Source organism: Macadamia integrifolia, chromosome 14 (assembly GCF_013358625.1).
Source record: "Macadamia integrifolia cultivar HAES 741 chromosome 14, SCU_Mint_v3, whole genome shotgun sequence".
NCBI classification, from domain to species: domain Eukaryota; kingdom Viridiplantae; phylum Streptophyta; class Magnoliopsida; order Proteales; family Proteaceae; genus Macadamia; species Macadamia integrifolia.
The window spans coordinates 25,758,546-25,773,220 of NC_056570.1; the positions used below are offsets into that span (position 1 = coordinate 25,758,546).

At 41.8% G+C, this 14,675-nt stretch overlaps 1 protein-coding gene across 1 annotated transcript; it reads right to left on the bottom strand.

The window, feature by feature from the left end:
- Positions 1-9,571: 9,571 nt before the first annotated feature.
- On the bottom strand, positions 9,572-10,990 carry LOC122060765 (UDP-glycosyltransferase 79A6-like). Its single transcript, XM_042623867.1, has one exon. It carries the CDS (start codon positions 10,988-10,990, stop codon positions 9,572-9,574), a length of 1,419 nt encoding a protein of 472 aa, XP_042479801.1.
- Between the last annotated feature and the right edge of the window lie 3,685 nt (positions 10,991-14,675).

A 14,675-nucleotide genomic window follows, 5' to 3' on the forward strand; every position in this document is an offset into this window, starting at 1 on the left:
AAATCACATCCACCTAACCAACATTACTAAGTCTTCGGTTTAGTGCTACTACAGCCACAGTGCGCGTATACTCTAGGTACCAGCCGGGAACTCCATCCCGCGATAAGCCCATAGGGCTGTCGGAGAAGGCCCACCGTGAGTACTCGGAAAAGTAAAAACATGTCGACTACCGGCTCTCAACAGAAATGTAAATGACTGAAATTAAAGGTGCTGACTCTAGCAATTTAAAAGCAGTACGATTGGCCCTCTTGAATGTACCACCGGGGTTGCCGACTGTCCTAATGACCCACCGGGCGTTATGTCTAACCGCCACAGTGACCCGACAACTGCGACCACTGCTTCCCCCCAAATGATAACCCAACACCTTAACCCCTGTTGGGAAGGGTCATAGCACGGGATGGTAAAAATCCTAATACCGCATGCTCCTATATGACAATAGTACGATTGTATAGTGCCACCACGTCCTATACCACGGGCCACCAATGCACTCGTTTTCAAGCCGACTACGGCATCTAGTCTATCAATGCATCATGCACAATGATGTCAACATTCATCACATAAGCATCTCATCACTTGGCATTTAGAAAGTAAACATAGCACACATGCCTAACAATGTGAGGATGACTAATCTATATAACATATTCATGATGGCATGACTAGAATAGATACAAGTAAATGAATGCCAAACAATGCCTGGAAACAAGGCCAAACATCCTCTCCCCACTTACCTGTAGTGTACAAGGATTCCCGTTCGGTACGGGAGAGATATGGCGCGAGAAGCGGAAGATTTGGTGAACCTAACATGAGTGAGCGGGGTTAGTACTTCACCATTTTATGATCAAAATTAACGAGATCCGATGACAAAATCATGTTTAGAACGTTAAAAGAAGGTCGCACGTCCGATTTGGGTCCAATCGGACGTAAGAATCACCTTCGGGGTTGCACAGGTGGGTCAGACAGGTGGGCTGTCTGGCCCACCTATTAGCCCGCCGATCTGGCCCACCGGTTGTGCCCGAAGGCCCTACCCTCTCAGGTGGGTGCCCACAGGCGGGCCAGATGGCCCACTGGTTCCACCCACCGGTCTTGGTGGGAAACCTGTTGTTTCTTCCCAACTTCCTCCATTCTTTGGGGATTCAAATGGGACTTTTCCAAACCCATTCTTCACACCTTCAAGGTCTTATAGGATGGTTCTAACCTAGATCTAGGTTAGATTCAAGTGATGGGAAACCATCTTACCTTCTTTGCTCAAGAACAACTTCAAACCCTCCAATCACTTCAAACCTACAATGCTTCTTCCACCTTGTCAATACCTTTTCAAATCCTTCAAGATCAACACATAAATCATCTATTAAACCTTAGATTCATCATTTCAAAGGGGATTTACAAGATCTCAAGAAACCCTACTCGAATCAAGGGTTTATGCTTAGGTATGATGAATGTTCAAGGAACCCAACTTTGCTTACCTCTAAATGTAGATCTAGAGTTGAAGATCACTCTCCCGGTGCCAGAATGGGAAGATCAAGCTTTGGCGCCGCTGAAATCATTCTCTTCTTCCTCTTCCTTCTCTTCCCTTCTTTTTTCTCTCTCCTCTTTACTATCCTCACCAATGTACGGGTGTCATAAATGAAAAGAAAAGAAAATCATAAATGCTATATATATACTTCCTAAATAACTGAATAGTTCACATGGATGGGACACTCAGGTGGGTGGGTGCGCCCACCTGTCCGCCCACCTGAGGGCCAAAGCTTGGGATTTTGATCGAGTTCGGGCCCCGGCGTGAACCCCACCCTAGGCATACGATGTAGTATACGTATATAACTTAATATACGTCTATAATACCTGCTTTATCCGTACATGGCCTTATGGTAGGTGCATGTACACGGCTTGGGTACTCCCGTCTCTTCTGGCACTGGCTCGGACTTGTCGGGCCAGCCGGTGTTTAAGGTCACCCTTGCCATCATAGCCCATAAGGAACCCGCTCTAACTCCCTCTGGTTCGGTTCCTGTATAGTTAAACTGGGTCAACCGCGTAATCAGACCGGGTTTAAGAAGTAGGGTATTACAGTGCACCTTATGGCATTCTGAGATCGTATGGTAGTACTTTTTGCATTACATTTTTTCACCCACTCGTAGCACCCCCATAGCCAATTGCTTAACTTCGTGTGTAGTCACGAGTAATGGGTAAGGACGCTACACCCTTGATACCATACCATCAGGTATATTAAAAGGATCACGTACCTTGATTATATAGATCCTGTCAAGGAAGCTAGTTCGGGCCTATTGCATCCACTACATCCTCACATCATGTAGGAAATAGATGAGAAACCCTTAGGAATGCCTCAAGTTGACTGACTAGATTTGTTTGAGGTCTAGGTTGGAGTGCTCTTATGATGTATTCGAGTTGTAGGGGATATGCTCTCTCTCGAGTGGGTTGTCGGTTAAAGATTCTTTCTCGAAAATAAGGAATGACACCTCTATGGTTCAGTATGTATGATTCTGGGATGATTCCCATCAAATCGTATGGGATGCTGAATCATCAAGGAGGTGCATCTCATGAGAGTCTAGAGGGGAAAGAATCATCAAGTGGGATAAATAATAGAGAGAAGAACCCCACAACGTAGAATACCTTATAAGACCACTTTTTGTAAGAATCACTGTGTTTGTACTAACCTTGTATGAAACACTTGTTTGTAAAAAACTTAAAAACTAAAAAAAAAAAATGAAGCCAAACCTTCTTTGTGGATCAGGCACGATTCCAAGCCCAATAGATCCCCCGTCTTCTGTGTGGGCTCATAAGGGTAGCTGACTAACTCACCTAAGTCCAATATCACCCTGATCAGATAGTCAGAGTTCAATCAGGAAGGAAGCTTTTGTTAGAGACCCAGTTAGTGGTAAAGTACCAGAGCCAGCTTGGGCTCATCCCTTAGAAGCTAAACAAGCTGAGATGGCTGAATTTAAGAAGAACTTGGCACAAATCCTATAAAAGATTAGGAACCCGTCTAGGGTGGACCATGGCCCCAATCAAAATGAGAATGTTGCTCGGAACCCGACAATGGTAGATCCTATTCCCCTTTCAAGAGAATCAGAAAGGCCCAGGGTAGCCACACCAAGAGGAACTTCTGCAGTGCCTAAGGCTCCACCTAGGTTTGTGATTGATGAGGAGGAAGATTTTATCACCCATTTGCATAATGAACTTCTAGAGACTGAAAGGGAAAAGAAGATGAGAGAGCACCTGAAAAAATTAAAAGGCATGATCTAGAGTGGTAAGAGCCAAGAGGGGCAGGCCACGAATCCCAATGAGATGAGTTTCTTCTCTGGGGCACGGGTTCCTGAGAAGTTTAAGTGATAGATTGATCGGTTTGACGGGTTAGGAGACCCTAAGGCACATTTGAGGATCTTCGTGAGTATCGCCAAGTCGTGGCAACTCATCGATGAGTAGATGGGGTAGGCATTTATGCTAACTTTGTCAGGGCTAGCCGTGAGGTGGCTAACACAATTGGAACCTACGCAAACTCAGAATTGGAGAACAATTGTGTGAGCCTTTACCAAGAAGTACTCTTACAATACAAAAGTTGATGTTAAACGACGTGAGTTGGAGACCCTAAGGCAACAGCCGAAGGAAGGGTTTACGACATTTCTGATTAGGTTTCGTGACAAGGCTGCCAAAATAGCAAATTTCCCTTTTGAGGCAGAACAAGTGGAGATGTTGATTGAAAATCTCTCTAAACCCTATCATAAGCTCCTTTACTACGAACATTTGCAGAATTTTGATGCTTTGATAGCCACAGGCACCCGCATCGAGAACAAGTTGTTAAGGGATGCCCAGTATCAGGTAGTGTCCTAGGTTTTAAGAAAGAATGTATGGTTTGAGCGAGGCAAGAGTTTAGAGACGGGTAGAGTGAATGCAGTCCAGCAGTCAGTACCATTAGTAGCCATGTCCTAGCCACAGTTGTTTGTTATACAAGCAGATCCTACAGCCCAAAAGGCCCCGCAACCTAGGAGGCAATTCACAGATTTGAGAATTTAATGGCCACAGTATATAGAAGTTGAAAAAGTACGGTCTCCTAGGCACGACTGCTCCCAGACCCTTTAGCAATCCCCCACCTACTAGTACAGAAAACATGAATATTATGCTTACCATAACCAGAAAGGTCATACCATTGAATGATGCTTTAATTTGTAACATGCTATCCAAGATTTGGTAGATAATGGGACAATAGAATTGAAATTCAAGTAGGCTCCCATTGTCACAACCAACTCACTCCCAGAGTATAGGACAGTTAATGCATTAGAAGGAGAAGAAGCTTAAGGGGATCCAACTAGGCTCATCCATCCAAAGAAAAGAAAAGGTCTCACGGATTACCGAGTTTACAGGAAGATCATAGGAAACAGAGCACGAATAATGAGGAGGAAAGGTAAAAGAGTCATTGAGGAAGGAGAATTGGGAGTTATGGGTCAACTACCACCTAGCTCTCTGTCACTCGAAGCTCTTATAGCTCGTGCCCATCCATCACCTATACATCATCGCCCTTCACCACCACCAGAATCCTAATCATACCATTCGGGATCGTATTCTTCATCACCCTTATATTATCTGCTATCCCCTTCAGAGTATCCAACCTCTCACATTACATCCCCATCATATCATCCCACCTCATAGCCATCAACACCATCAGAGGGCCTTGACTTCATATCTGCATATGGCCCCAGGAACAGTGTATGATCCCTGCTCTTAGGAGCCTGGATGAATGGACGAGTATGACATGTTACCAAGGTCACCATATTATACCTCATCAGGCGAGTCAGTGAAAGCTTTGCACAATGAAGAGCCAGAGATGGATCCTAACTCATTGATACACTCTGTTGAACCGGGAAAGGACCTTGCACCAGTAGTTGAAGAGATGACAGATAAGCTACTCAAAGAAGTTATGGTATTAGCAACCGAGGAGAAAATTAAGGATTAGGCTTGTTTGATTCACATAATGAGTGACATAAAGGGAGAATTTGATTATGAGGAATTTGATAATAAGTGGCAAAGAAGGTATTTAAGTACCTGAAAGGCACCAGAAATCACATGCTAACCTACAGGCGTGTGAATGAATTGAAGCTGATTGGATACATAGAATTAGATTATGTTGGATGTGAAGATACAAGGAGATCTACATCATGATACATATTTATACTGGCTGGAGGAGCAATATCCTAAAGAAGCATAAAGCAACCAAAGCTTGCTTTATTTACTATGGAAGTTGAAGGCTGAGTGGCATGCTATGAGGCTATCTCTCAAGCATCATGGTTAAGGCAATTTATGCAAATATTAAAACAATACCCTCCACTAAGAAGCCGATTTGTGTTTACTGTGATTGTACGATGGTAGTTAGATTTTCTAAGAATGCTTGTTCAGTTAGTCGATGCAGACACATCTAGATCAAGTATTTTGTCATAAAGAAAGAAGTTCGGAATCACAAGGTTTCGATCGAACATATACGTACCAATGGTTACGTTGCTGGCCCATTTACCAAAGGGCTTGCACCTAAGGTTTTTGTAGATCATGCAAGGAACATAGGCTTAAGAAAATCATTGTGTGTTTAATTGTAATTTTTAGATATTAGAATATAAAGTTTGATTCCTATTAAAGTATTAATAAAGTTGCTACCAATTTGATTTTTCTATTATTCATTATAGTAGTGCGCATTTGTTTAGAATAAGAGATGCATGTAAAAGTCTTTAGGCAATAAAGTTTGGACTAAAGTTACCTTTGAGTCAATTCAAAATTAATCATGGGATCAATTCTGTAAAGTTTAAACTTCATCACATAATGGTTTAAGTTGCGAAGGATAACTTATTATGATATATGGAAGGAAAAAGTTAATTATTGAGAACTTGGACCGCCATGATTCATTGAGTTAAAATTTTCACATTGAATGCAATGTTCTCCATCATATTGAGTTCGGTATGGCCTTACATAAAGTTTGGAACTTAATCATCTGTTTCGCATATGGAAATCTAGGCCAAGTGGGTGAATGTTGGCTGATGTGGCCTTACATTGCCACATAGGTAATAATTTAGGATATTTAATTTAAATATTAAATTAAGGTAATATAATTGGATATAACTATCTATTCACCATAATGGGTGGGGATAGGGTAGGTAAGATCCATAAGGATTCTAGTCCCTCTTTTTATTATAAGAAAATTTGTCTCAATCCTATTGAGAAGGAAAGACTTGAGAGAAGAAGTAGTAAAGAGATAGGCAAAGGAAAGACTTGAGAGAAGAAGTAGTAGAGAGATTGGTGTAGAGTATGAGGCTACGAATTAGGATTTGGTTGGGTTTGGATTTTATATTGTCTCTACAATAATTAGAGGCATTATTGCTCACACCAAATTCTCAAAGAGAGGGCATAAAGCTTCAAGAGGGCTCTCACCAATATCCACTGATGGCAAGCTACTACGGACCAAAAGGAGGTAGGCCAAAATATTTAATTTTCATAATTGATTTTTTGTCATTAGGTTCCTCTCATTTTCTTACATACCTTCCCATGACCTTGTGCTCTAGTATTAGCTTTTATTGAACCCACCTACTATGGATCAAAGCTCTTTGTTTCACCCTCTCTACCAACCCCCTCTGGCAATGCTTTGCTTTTCGTCACCATTCGTGTATTGAAGAACCACCATAAATGGCACACCTGACTCCTCCTTGCTCAGAATACCATCATTGTCGAATGAGAAATGAAGCACCAAACCAGCTGAAAATTGATGACCATCCAGCCCAACGCTTATCCAGCGTGTAGATTTGTGGTTCATTCAAACTTGGACTGGCCATCACTTTGTTTTTTCTATTTCTCCGATATGTAATAACAATATTTGATTGTATTTAGAACGATCATGTCCACATCCTTCATAGATATAACTACTCACTAGTGGAGTGAGAGTGCTCCACCCAGTACCATGAAAGAGAAAAGAAGTTGTAGGGCCTCGTGGGCCTGAAGGGCTACGCCGATGGGTGGGAAACTGAGCTGTGGCTGCATGAGATCTTTTTGGGTAGAGTATGTAGGGACAAGGTGGTAGGCAAAATCGGTGGTGCTTGTGGCGCAATAGATCAAACCGCCTTTAGGGACAAGGTGGTAGGGAAAACGATGTATGGCTTGAGTTGACTCAAAGCATCATCTACCTGGTCTTGGAGCAAGTCGGTGGCCGTGAGGTGTAGAGTGATATTGAAGACTGGAAAGTAGGGTTCGAGTCCAAGTTAGTATAGGTTGGTATATGAATCCTTGGTGGTTGTGGTGGAAAATTGAGGGGGACTAACTGAACTTGACTAGAAAACTGAAATAATGGATGGATCTTGAGGATATTGTCATGAGTGATTAGGAAGGAGGCGAAGAAACCATAAAAAGCTAATTGATTGGAGAGTTAGATGAAGGAATTAACGTAACTGAAAGGGAGTCAATGGAACATGGCTGTGTGGAGAGCTCGTTACCACTGTTGCAGTGTCAGAGGCTAGAGGCATCGTGGTTAAGGGTGGGTGGAAGCTAGACTAGGTGAGTGTTTCCATCTATGGGGCTTGGGGTTTCTTTATTTGAGAGCCTCATCCTTGTGGCATGGTTATATATAGTCCTGCACATGGGCTGGGTTGGGCTAAGTTTATGAAAACCCTAACCCAACTGTACATCCCCTTAATTGAGTCGATGCCTAGCCCAGTCCTACCAGGGCTTGAAAAATTCAACCAACCCTCTCTTAGGGCAGGGCGGGTTCTTGCATCTATGCAAGATGAGACCAACAATACCTACTTTAATCCAATATATATAATATGGCAGTCAACATAAATATTAAACATATTATATTCATTATAAATTATATTATATAACCAAGGTTAAAGTCAGGGTTGGGTTGAGCTAGGCCTAGGCCTTGACCCAAGCCCGGCCCAACCCTAACCCGCCCTCAGTGTTAGAAATCTTAGCCCAGTCTCTATTCGGGCTCAAGAAAAGTTTGGGCCATCCAGGCCAAATGTGCACCCCTAGTTATATATGTGTAAAGGGTAATAGGAATACTCAGGTGCTTATGTGGCCCATTAATTTAACTCTACACGATCTATTCCAATCGCAATGTATGACAACTGTCTTAGTCTAAAAGGCATATGGGATTTATCCATGGCAAATACCCCCAAGAAAGATTCACAAATTTTTGTTAAGCTACTAAAGCTTTTGAAGGCAGTTTGCTAGTATTGTTCCTGCTTTTCTCTGTGGCTTTTAATTTCTGTTGAGGTTTATGTAGTGGATATGGGAGAGTCTGCTTTTCTCCACTAAAGATTTTTATTTTTATTTTTTGGGAATAGAAACGTTGTCCTTCAACCGTTCACCATGCCCAGATTATATACACTACACTTGTTTTCAGGGGTGGAGAGGTCTTTTAAGAGCCCACTAAAATCTTTGGCTGTGTTTGGACGTGGCAAACAGTAGACATACATAATTCTTTCACCCTTTTTATTTAGTGTAAGTGTTCTTGTAGGAGAGCACAACTCTTTACGTGTGAGCTAAGATCTATAGGACATCAATAGAGTGTTTTCCCATTGCATGGGGTGGGTAGGTCAAATCACTTTGAACGAGGGGATACACTCACTAAACCATTTTCTCTATTTTTTTTTTTCGAGGTTAAGGATTATTATTTGACCACGTGGCTTCCAAGCCAGCACATATTTTTGACAAAATCCACTAAAGATCAAAGTTATGTGCGCTGCTAGGTTGACCATGAAAATGACCAATATAGATAGATAGAAAGGTCACATTTTTACCTTTTACAAAAATTACATATATCGTGAATCCAAAGAAACTCTAAAACTACTTTATTCTTTTCACAACAAAAATCCTCCTCCTTTTCATAACATATATCGTGAATTTTTAAGGTACAGAAATTTGTGGGTCCGATGAACACTAAGATAGTCTAGTGGTGGTAGCTTCGGCTTGTGGAGTCGACATCTAGGGGAAGAGGTCGTGGGATCAAACCCTATCGTATGTCGTATGTATTATGCGAGTGTATTTGTGTGCGTTTTCTTATTTATTCTGTACTCACCCGTGGATTGCCCAGATGGTTAGGGCGAACTGGTGATTGTGTGGATTAAACGCACGGTCTCAGATTCAATTCTCTATCTATACATCTATGATTTAAGTGGAGATCATGGTAAACTATATTTAAATTATAGAGTATTTATATATTATTTCGGAAGTGCATTGTAAGTGGATGAAGGGGTAGTTATAACTACTTGCACTCTTATTAATGGTGATTATTTTGAATAGAAAGTAGTAGACTTGGATGATAGAAAAAAAAGCATTTTAAATGGTGGTTCATATTGATTTTCTGGATTGAGAATAATCGACAACTTTATAGATAGATAGTGACTATTCAAATCAATAAACCATTGAGAACAGATGTAGAGATAGAAAGAACTTTTAAAATACGAACAAGAAAACAGTGAAAACCTATAAAAAACAAAACAGTGAAAACAAAGGCGGAAGACAGAACTATTTTCATACCTAGTGGCTAGTGATATATGAAGGAGAGCCTGATTCACATTCTATATTAAGCTTTCTTAAATTCGTTAATTACCACCAAATTCTCCATCTTCTGCAGCAGTTGGTCTACATAACTGTTATTCAGTTCCTTGTTCAAGAGAAGCTCCTTCAATCGGCAGTGATTGGCCCTTACTTCTTTCCCAACCGGGCCTTCTTTGTCCACCATTACCGTCCTCACGGCCTCTCTTACACTCTCCTTAGTGAACCAACCATCCTCGTCTCTCCTTTCCACCTCCACCCCAACCTTAAGGTCTTTACTCATCAGCCTTGCATTCAAGAACTGGTCTCCCTTTTGTGGTAACAGCACTAACTGACACCCACTCGCCACCGCCTCCGCCAGCGATCCGAAGCCCGCATGGCACAGGTACCCTCCCACGGCCTTGTGCTCTAGTATCAACTGCTGCTGAACCCATCCGCTGTGGATCAACCCTCGCTGTTTCACCCTCTCTACCAACCCCTCCGGCAATGCTTCGCTCTCCGTCATACCGTTCGGGTACTTAAGAACCGCCATGAACGGCACACCTGACTCCTCCAACCCAAGAAGTAGCTCCCTCAGCTCCTCTTTGCTCAGTATACCATCGCTACCAAAAGAGCAAAAAAGCACCGAACCAACCGAAAACCGGTCTAACCATCCGGCCCAACGCTCATCCAGCGGATCAGTTTGTGGTTCGTTCAAACTTGGACCGGCCATCACTACTGGTTTCTTGTATTGCTCCGATATGTAATCACAATATTTGCTTTCCATCTCCGCACATGTCTTGAGAACGATCATGTCCGCATCCTTCATGGCCATGACTACTCGCTGGTGGAGTGATAATAATCCATCCGGTGCCATGAAAGCGAAAAGAAGCTGTCGGGCCTCGTGGGCTTGAAGGGCTACGCCAGTAGGTGGGAACCCGGGCGGTGGCTGAGTGAGATCTTTTTGGTTAGAGCATGCGGGAACAAGGTGGTAGGCGACGGCGGTGGCGCTCGTGACACAATAGAAAACTGCCTTTATGCCGAGGGCATGCGCCATGGAAGGGATGTAGTGGGCGAACTCGTAGACGACGATGTCCGGATTGAGTTGACTCAGAGCAGCTTCTACCTGGTCTTGGAGCGAGTCGGTGGCCATGAGGAGTTGAGTGAGCTTGAAGACTGGCGAGTCTGGGTTGAAGTCCGAGTCAATACGGGTTGGGATCTGAGTCGTCGGTGGTGGTGGTGGTGGTAGATCGAGGGGGACTAACTGGATTCGACCGGGAAACCGGAGAAATGGCTTGATCTTGGGGATGTTGTCACGGGTGGCTAGGAAGGAGACAGTGAAGCCATGGAATGCCAATTGATTGGAGAGTTGGATGAAGGGATTAATGTGGCCAAAAGGAAGCCAAGGGAACATGGCTATGTGGAGAGCCACCCGACTGCTGTCGCAGTGTTCTGTGGCCGCATGCATCGTGATCGAGAGGGTGGCTGGAAGCTGGATCGTTATGAGTTTTTCACTCTCTGTGGCTTGGGGTTTCTCTGTCTGAGAGCCTCTTTCCCCTACTTGTAAGGAAAACAGGAATTCTCAGATGCTTAAGTGGGCCCATCAATTTAATTCCACTTGATCTGTGGCAATCGCAATGCAACGACAGCTGTCCTGGTCTGAAAGGCACCTAGGATTTATCTATGGCAATTGGCAACTACCCCTAAGGAAGATTCAGAGATTTTGTGTTGATATGGGATCTGCTATCATTCTGTTGCCAAGCCAGTGAGCCGCTGAAGCGCGAGATATGGGAAGGTCTAAAATCCAATATCCTCTGAAGATTTTTTTTCCTCAGATAGAATCCAACAAAGATTTTTCATCCTTTTCTGATTTCTCTCTCTATTTCTCTCTCTCTCTCTCTCTCTCTCTCTCTCTCTCAAACACTTCCGGGTATTGGTGTCAATTCCTAAACCGAACCGATAAAACCGGTCGGACCGAACCAATAATAACACGGATCGAACCGAACCAAAACCTTATTGGTTCGATTCGGTTTCGAATATTGCAACCCCAAAACCAAACCGAATCGCATCGAAAACCGGATGAACCCGAAACCAAATCGAAACCAGCTCAAAACCCAGACCGAAACCGAAACCGAAACCAAACTGGTAAGAAACCGAAACACTCCAAAATTCATTAAAAAAATCAAAATTTGCATAGTTTTGTATACATTTGTATGGAAAGTCGAATCCAAACTAGACCAAAAACCAAAACCAACCTGGTTACAAATTGATTTAAGAAACCGAAGTTCAGCAGTTCAGCATTTGGTTGTTTCCTAATGGCTCCATACCGGTTTAAAAAACAGATCCAAACCGAAATGAACCTGATAAATCCAAACCGGTACCAACCCGAACCCAAACCGCATCGAAGCCGACACCAGACCGAAACCGATAAATCCTTAATGGGTCGGTTTCAGTCAGTTCCAAAGTCACATCGAACCGGTGGAACCGGACCGAAACCGCACCAACCCGGACCGTTGACACCCCTACTCCCGGGTATTAGAATTGGAACCAGATCCTCTAACGTGTACAAGATCGTCCATTGTGTATCTGACGGCCAAGGATGTATACCTGAGTGTCGTCAGCCATCCAATGTGTACTGGGCATAGAATTGAAGGGAATTCAGATCCAAATTTCTTTGGCTGAAATCTTTTAGGCCTTCTTAGTCAATAGGGGTGCTCAGATAACATTTTCCCTAAAAACACAAAGATGAGCATGAAATTTCTTTGGGAGAGGATGATTGTGGTGGTAGTGGTGATCTGGGCAGAGGCCGGGGTGGGGGTGAGAGTGGTGGTGGCGATGGTGGCGGTGGTGGTGATAGTGGCGGTGGTGTGATGATGATGGTGGGGGCATGGTGGTGGTGAGAGTCATGAGACTATCATGTTAAGAAAGGTAATTTTTTATTTTTAATATGAAATTACTGTCTTACCCATAAAATTAATCACAAGCTTATTATAGAAAATGAGTGAAATCAAATTCAATTTCAAAATTGAAACAACTTCTTGGCTATTTCAGAATTTCTATTCCATTTGATTTCTATTTAAGTGAAAAAAGCTGCAAAAATCAAGGAGTTGGATTCTTTGTGGCACTACCAAGCGTATGGCACGCATCCAACACTCAGAAATGCTTTGGATTGTGTGCAACTACTTTGGACTCCTTGTCTGAGCATTTTTGGTTGTTGGATGCCACTAGAAGTCCTATTGCACACAGAGGAATTCAATCAAAAAATCAAAACAAACAATCCCAAAATAGAAATCACCCAATAAAATTGAAATAGAAATCAAACTAAATGAGGCCTTGTACGTTTTAGTAGAGATGTGTAACCTGTGAAGGTGTGATCCTGTGTAAACTGTAAAGGTGTGCTCCACTTTTCCCAGATTTTTTTATTTTTTCGTAGAAAACCAATATATTCAGATAAATTTGTCAAACTCCTGAGTATGGGGTAATGGGAATTTGTGTCCAAATATGGTTATGAGTACTCATTTACTATTTATAGGAGGGCAATTAAAATGTTAACAAAAGACTTTTTTCTTATTCACACACCCCTCGAGGTGTCAATAATTTCTAACTTTTTCTCCAAAAAATAAATTAATAATTTGTTATAATTTTGCATTTTAGTATTATGACAAAAATTTTCACATGATACCATTATAATATATAAATTTCAAATTATTTTGATAAATTTTTTTTATCTCTAACTGAAAGAAATTTTAAGAATAAAACAAAAGACAATTAAAATAAAGTATTAAATTCTAGTTACACCTACAAAGTGCCATTGAGGGTATGAATGCTAGAAAAAGAGGGGATTTAATCAATACCATAATGGACATCCATGTTTACTCTAATCAGATAGTTGAAGTAATAGAGCACATGACTTTGATGCAATCTTTTATTGAATTGATTTCAATGAAGTTTATACTAAACATTTTTACCAAAAAAAAAAATATAATGTGACAACTCTCGATTCCTTTTCTCGTCAATTAGATTTGGGTTTAGGACCCATTTATCAACATGATTTTATTCTCAAGGCTAAACAACCCGAGGAGACAAACGAGAGCAGGCAAGAAGATGGCCCACACAAAAAGAATCTCTCCTACCCCTTTCATTTATGCCTTTCCCCTTCGTGAAGAGACAGAGAGAGAAGGGGGGGACCAGTAGACAATTTGATCTTAAGTTTGAGTAAGATGCCCATGGGCCATGATTTTGCTAGGCTTCTGAAAGCTCCTGGTTGTGCTCCCTCCAAATCACCACACATTTTATAGACTCAACACAATAATGGGGGAGAGAGAGAGAGAGATCGGAAATTGACCAGTATTTATTTCACATTGCTACTAGAGGGAAGTTTTGTTAGGGATTCTTTTACCATATTAAACATATGAATAACCTTATAGTGTTTAGAATACAAAAATCATCAACAAATCATAAAAGATTAATCATGGGTGTAGTCCCTAAACCCAGAACAATAAAGTATCACATTTTAAAATACATAACCATATAGATTTCCTATATCTATAATAATCAATGGGACAATCATGACATGAACCATAAATGGGAATAAAGAAGTACCTGTGTCCCATGAAACCTCTATCCCATGTGGTTAAACATTACTCCCATGAAGATGACAATAACGAACTACGCAAGTGGAGTCCTTCTACTGAGATCTTCTGCAGCCTCTTACTCTAGGGTATCCTCTCTTTCTGTGCACTTACTCTTGTGAGAAAGCCGTGCTCCCAAAACCAATAAGGCATTAAGTAAAGTAATGGTTGCAGGGACCGTCAGTATTCTATTTATAATAGAATCCCTAAAACCCTATTCCACTCTCACAATGGAAAGAGCTAGGAGTTTCCTAATCAGAGTGGGTTTATAATTGCTTGGGCCCAATGGATCAATCGGTATCAGTTAAGCCCACATAAAAATCCTAACAATCTCTCACTTGGGCTACACTGATACTGATGTCTTTCCATTGACTCCTGGCCAAATAATCCCAAGACTGAACACCATTCAAACAAACTTTGATCCAATCAATAATCTCTACTATTGAACAATAGTAGAAAATACACCTCAATATACGGCATATAACTATCTAATGTTACAGACAATAGAAAATTATCAATCCT

What these genes read in the sequence shown, in the direction of transcription:
- LOC122060765 (XM_042623867.1), bottom strand. Translation starts at nt 10,990, where the DNA reads ATGCATGCGGCCACAGAACACTGCGACAGCAGTCGGGTGGCTCTCCAC.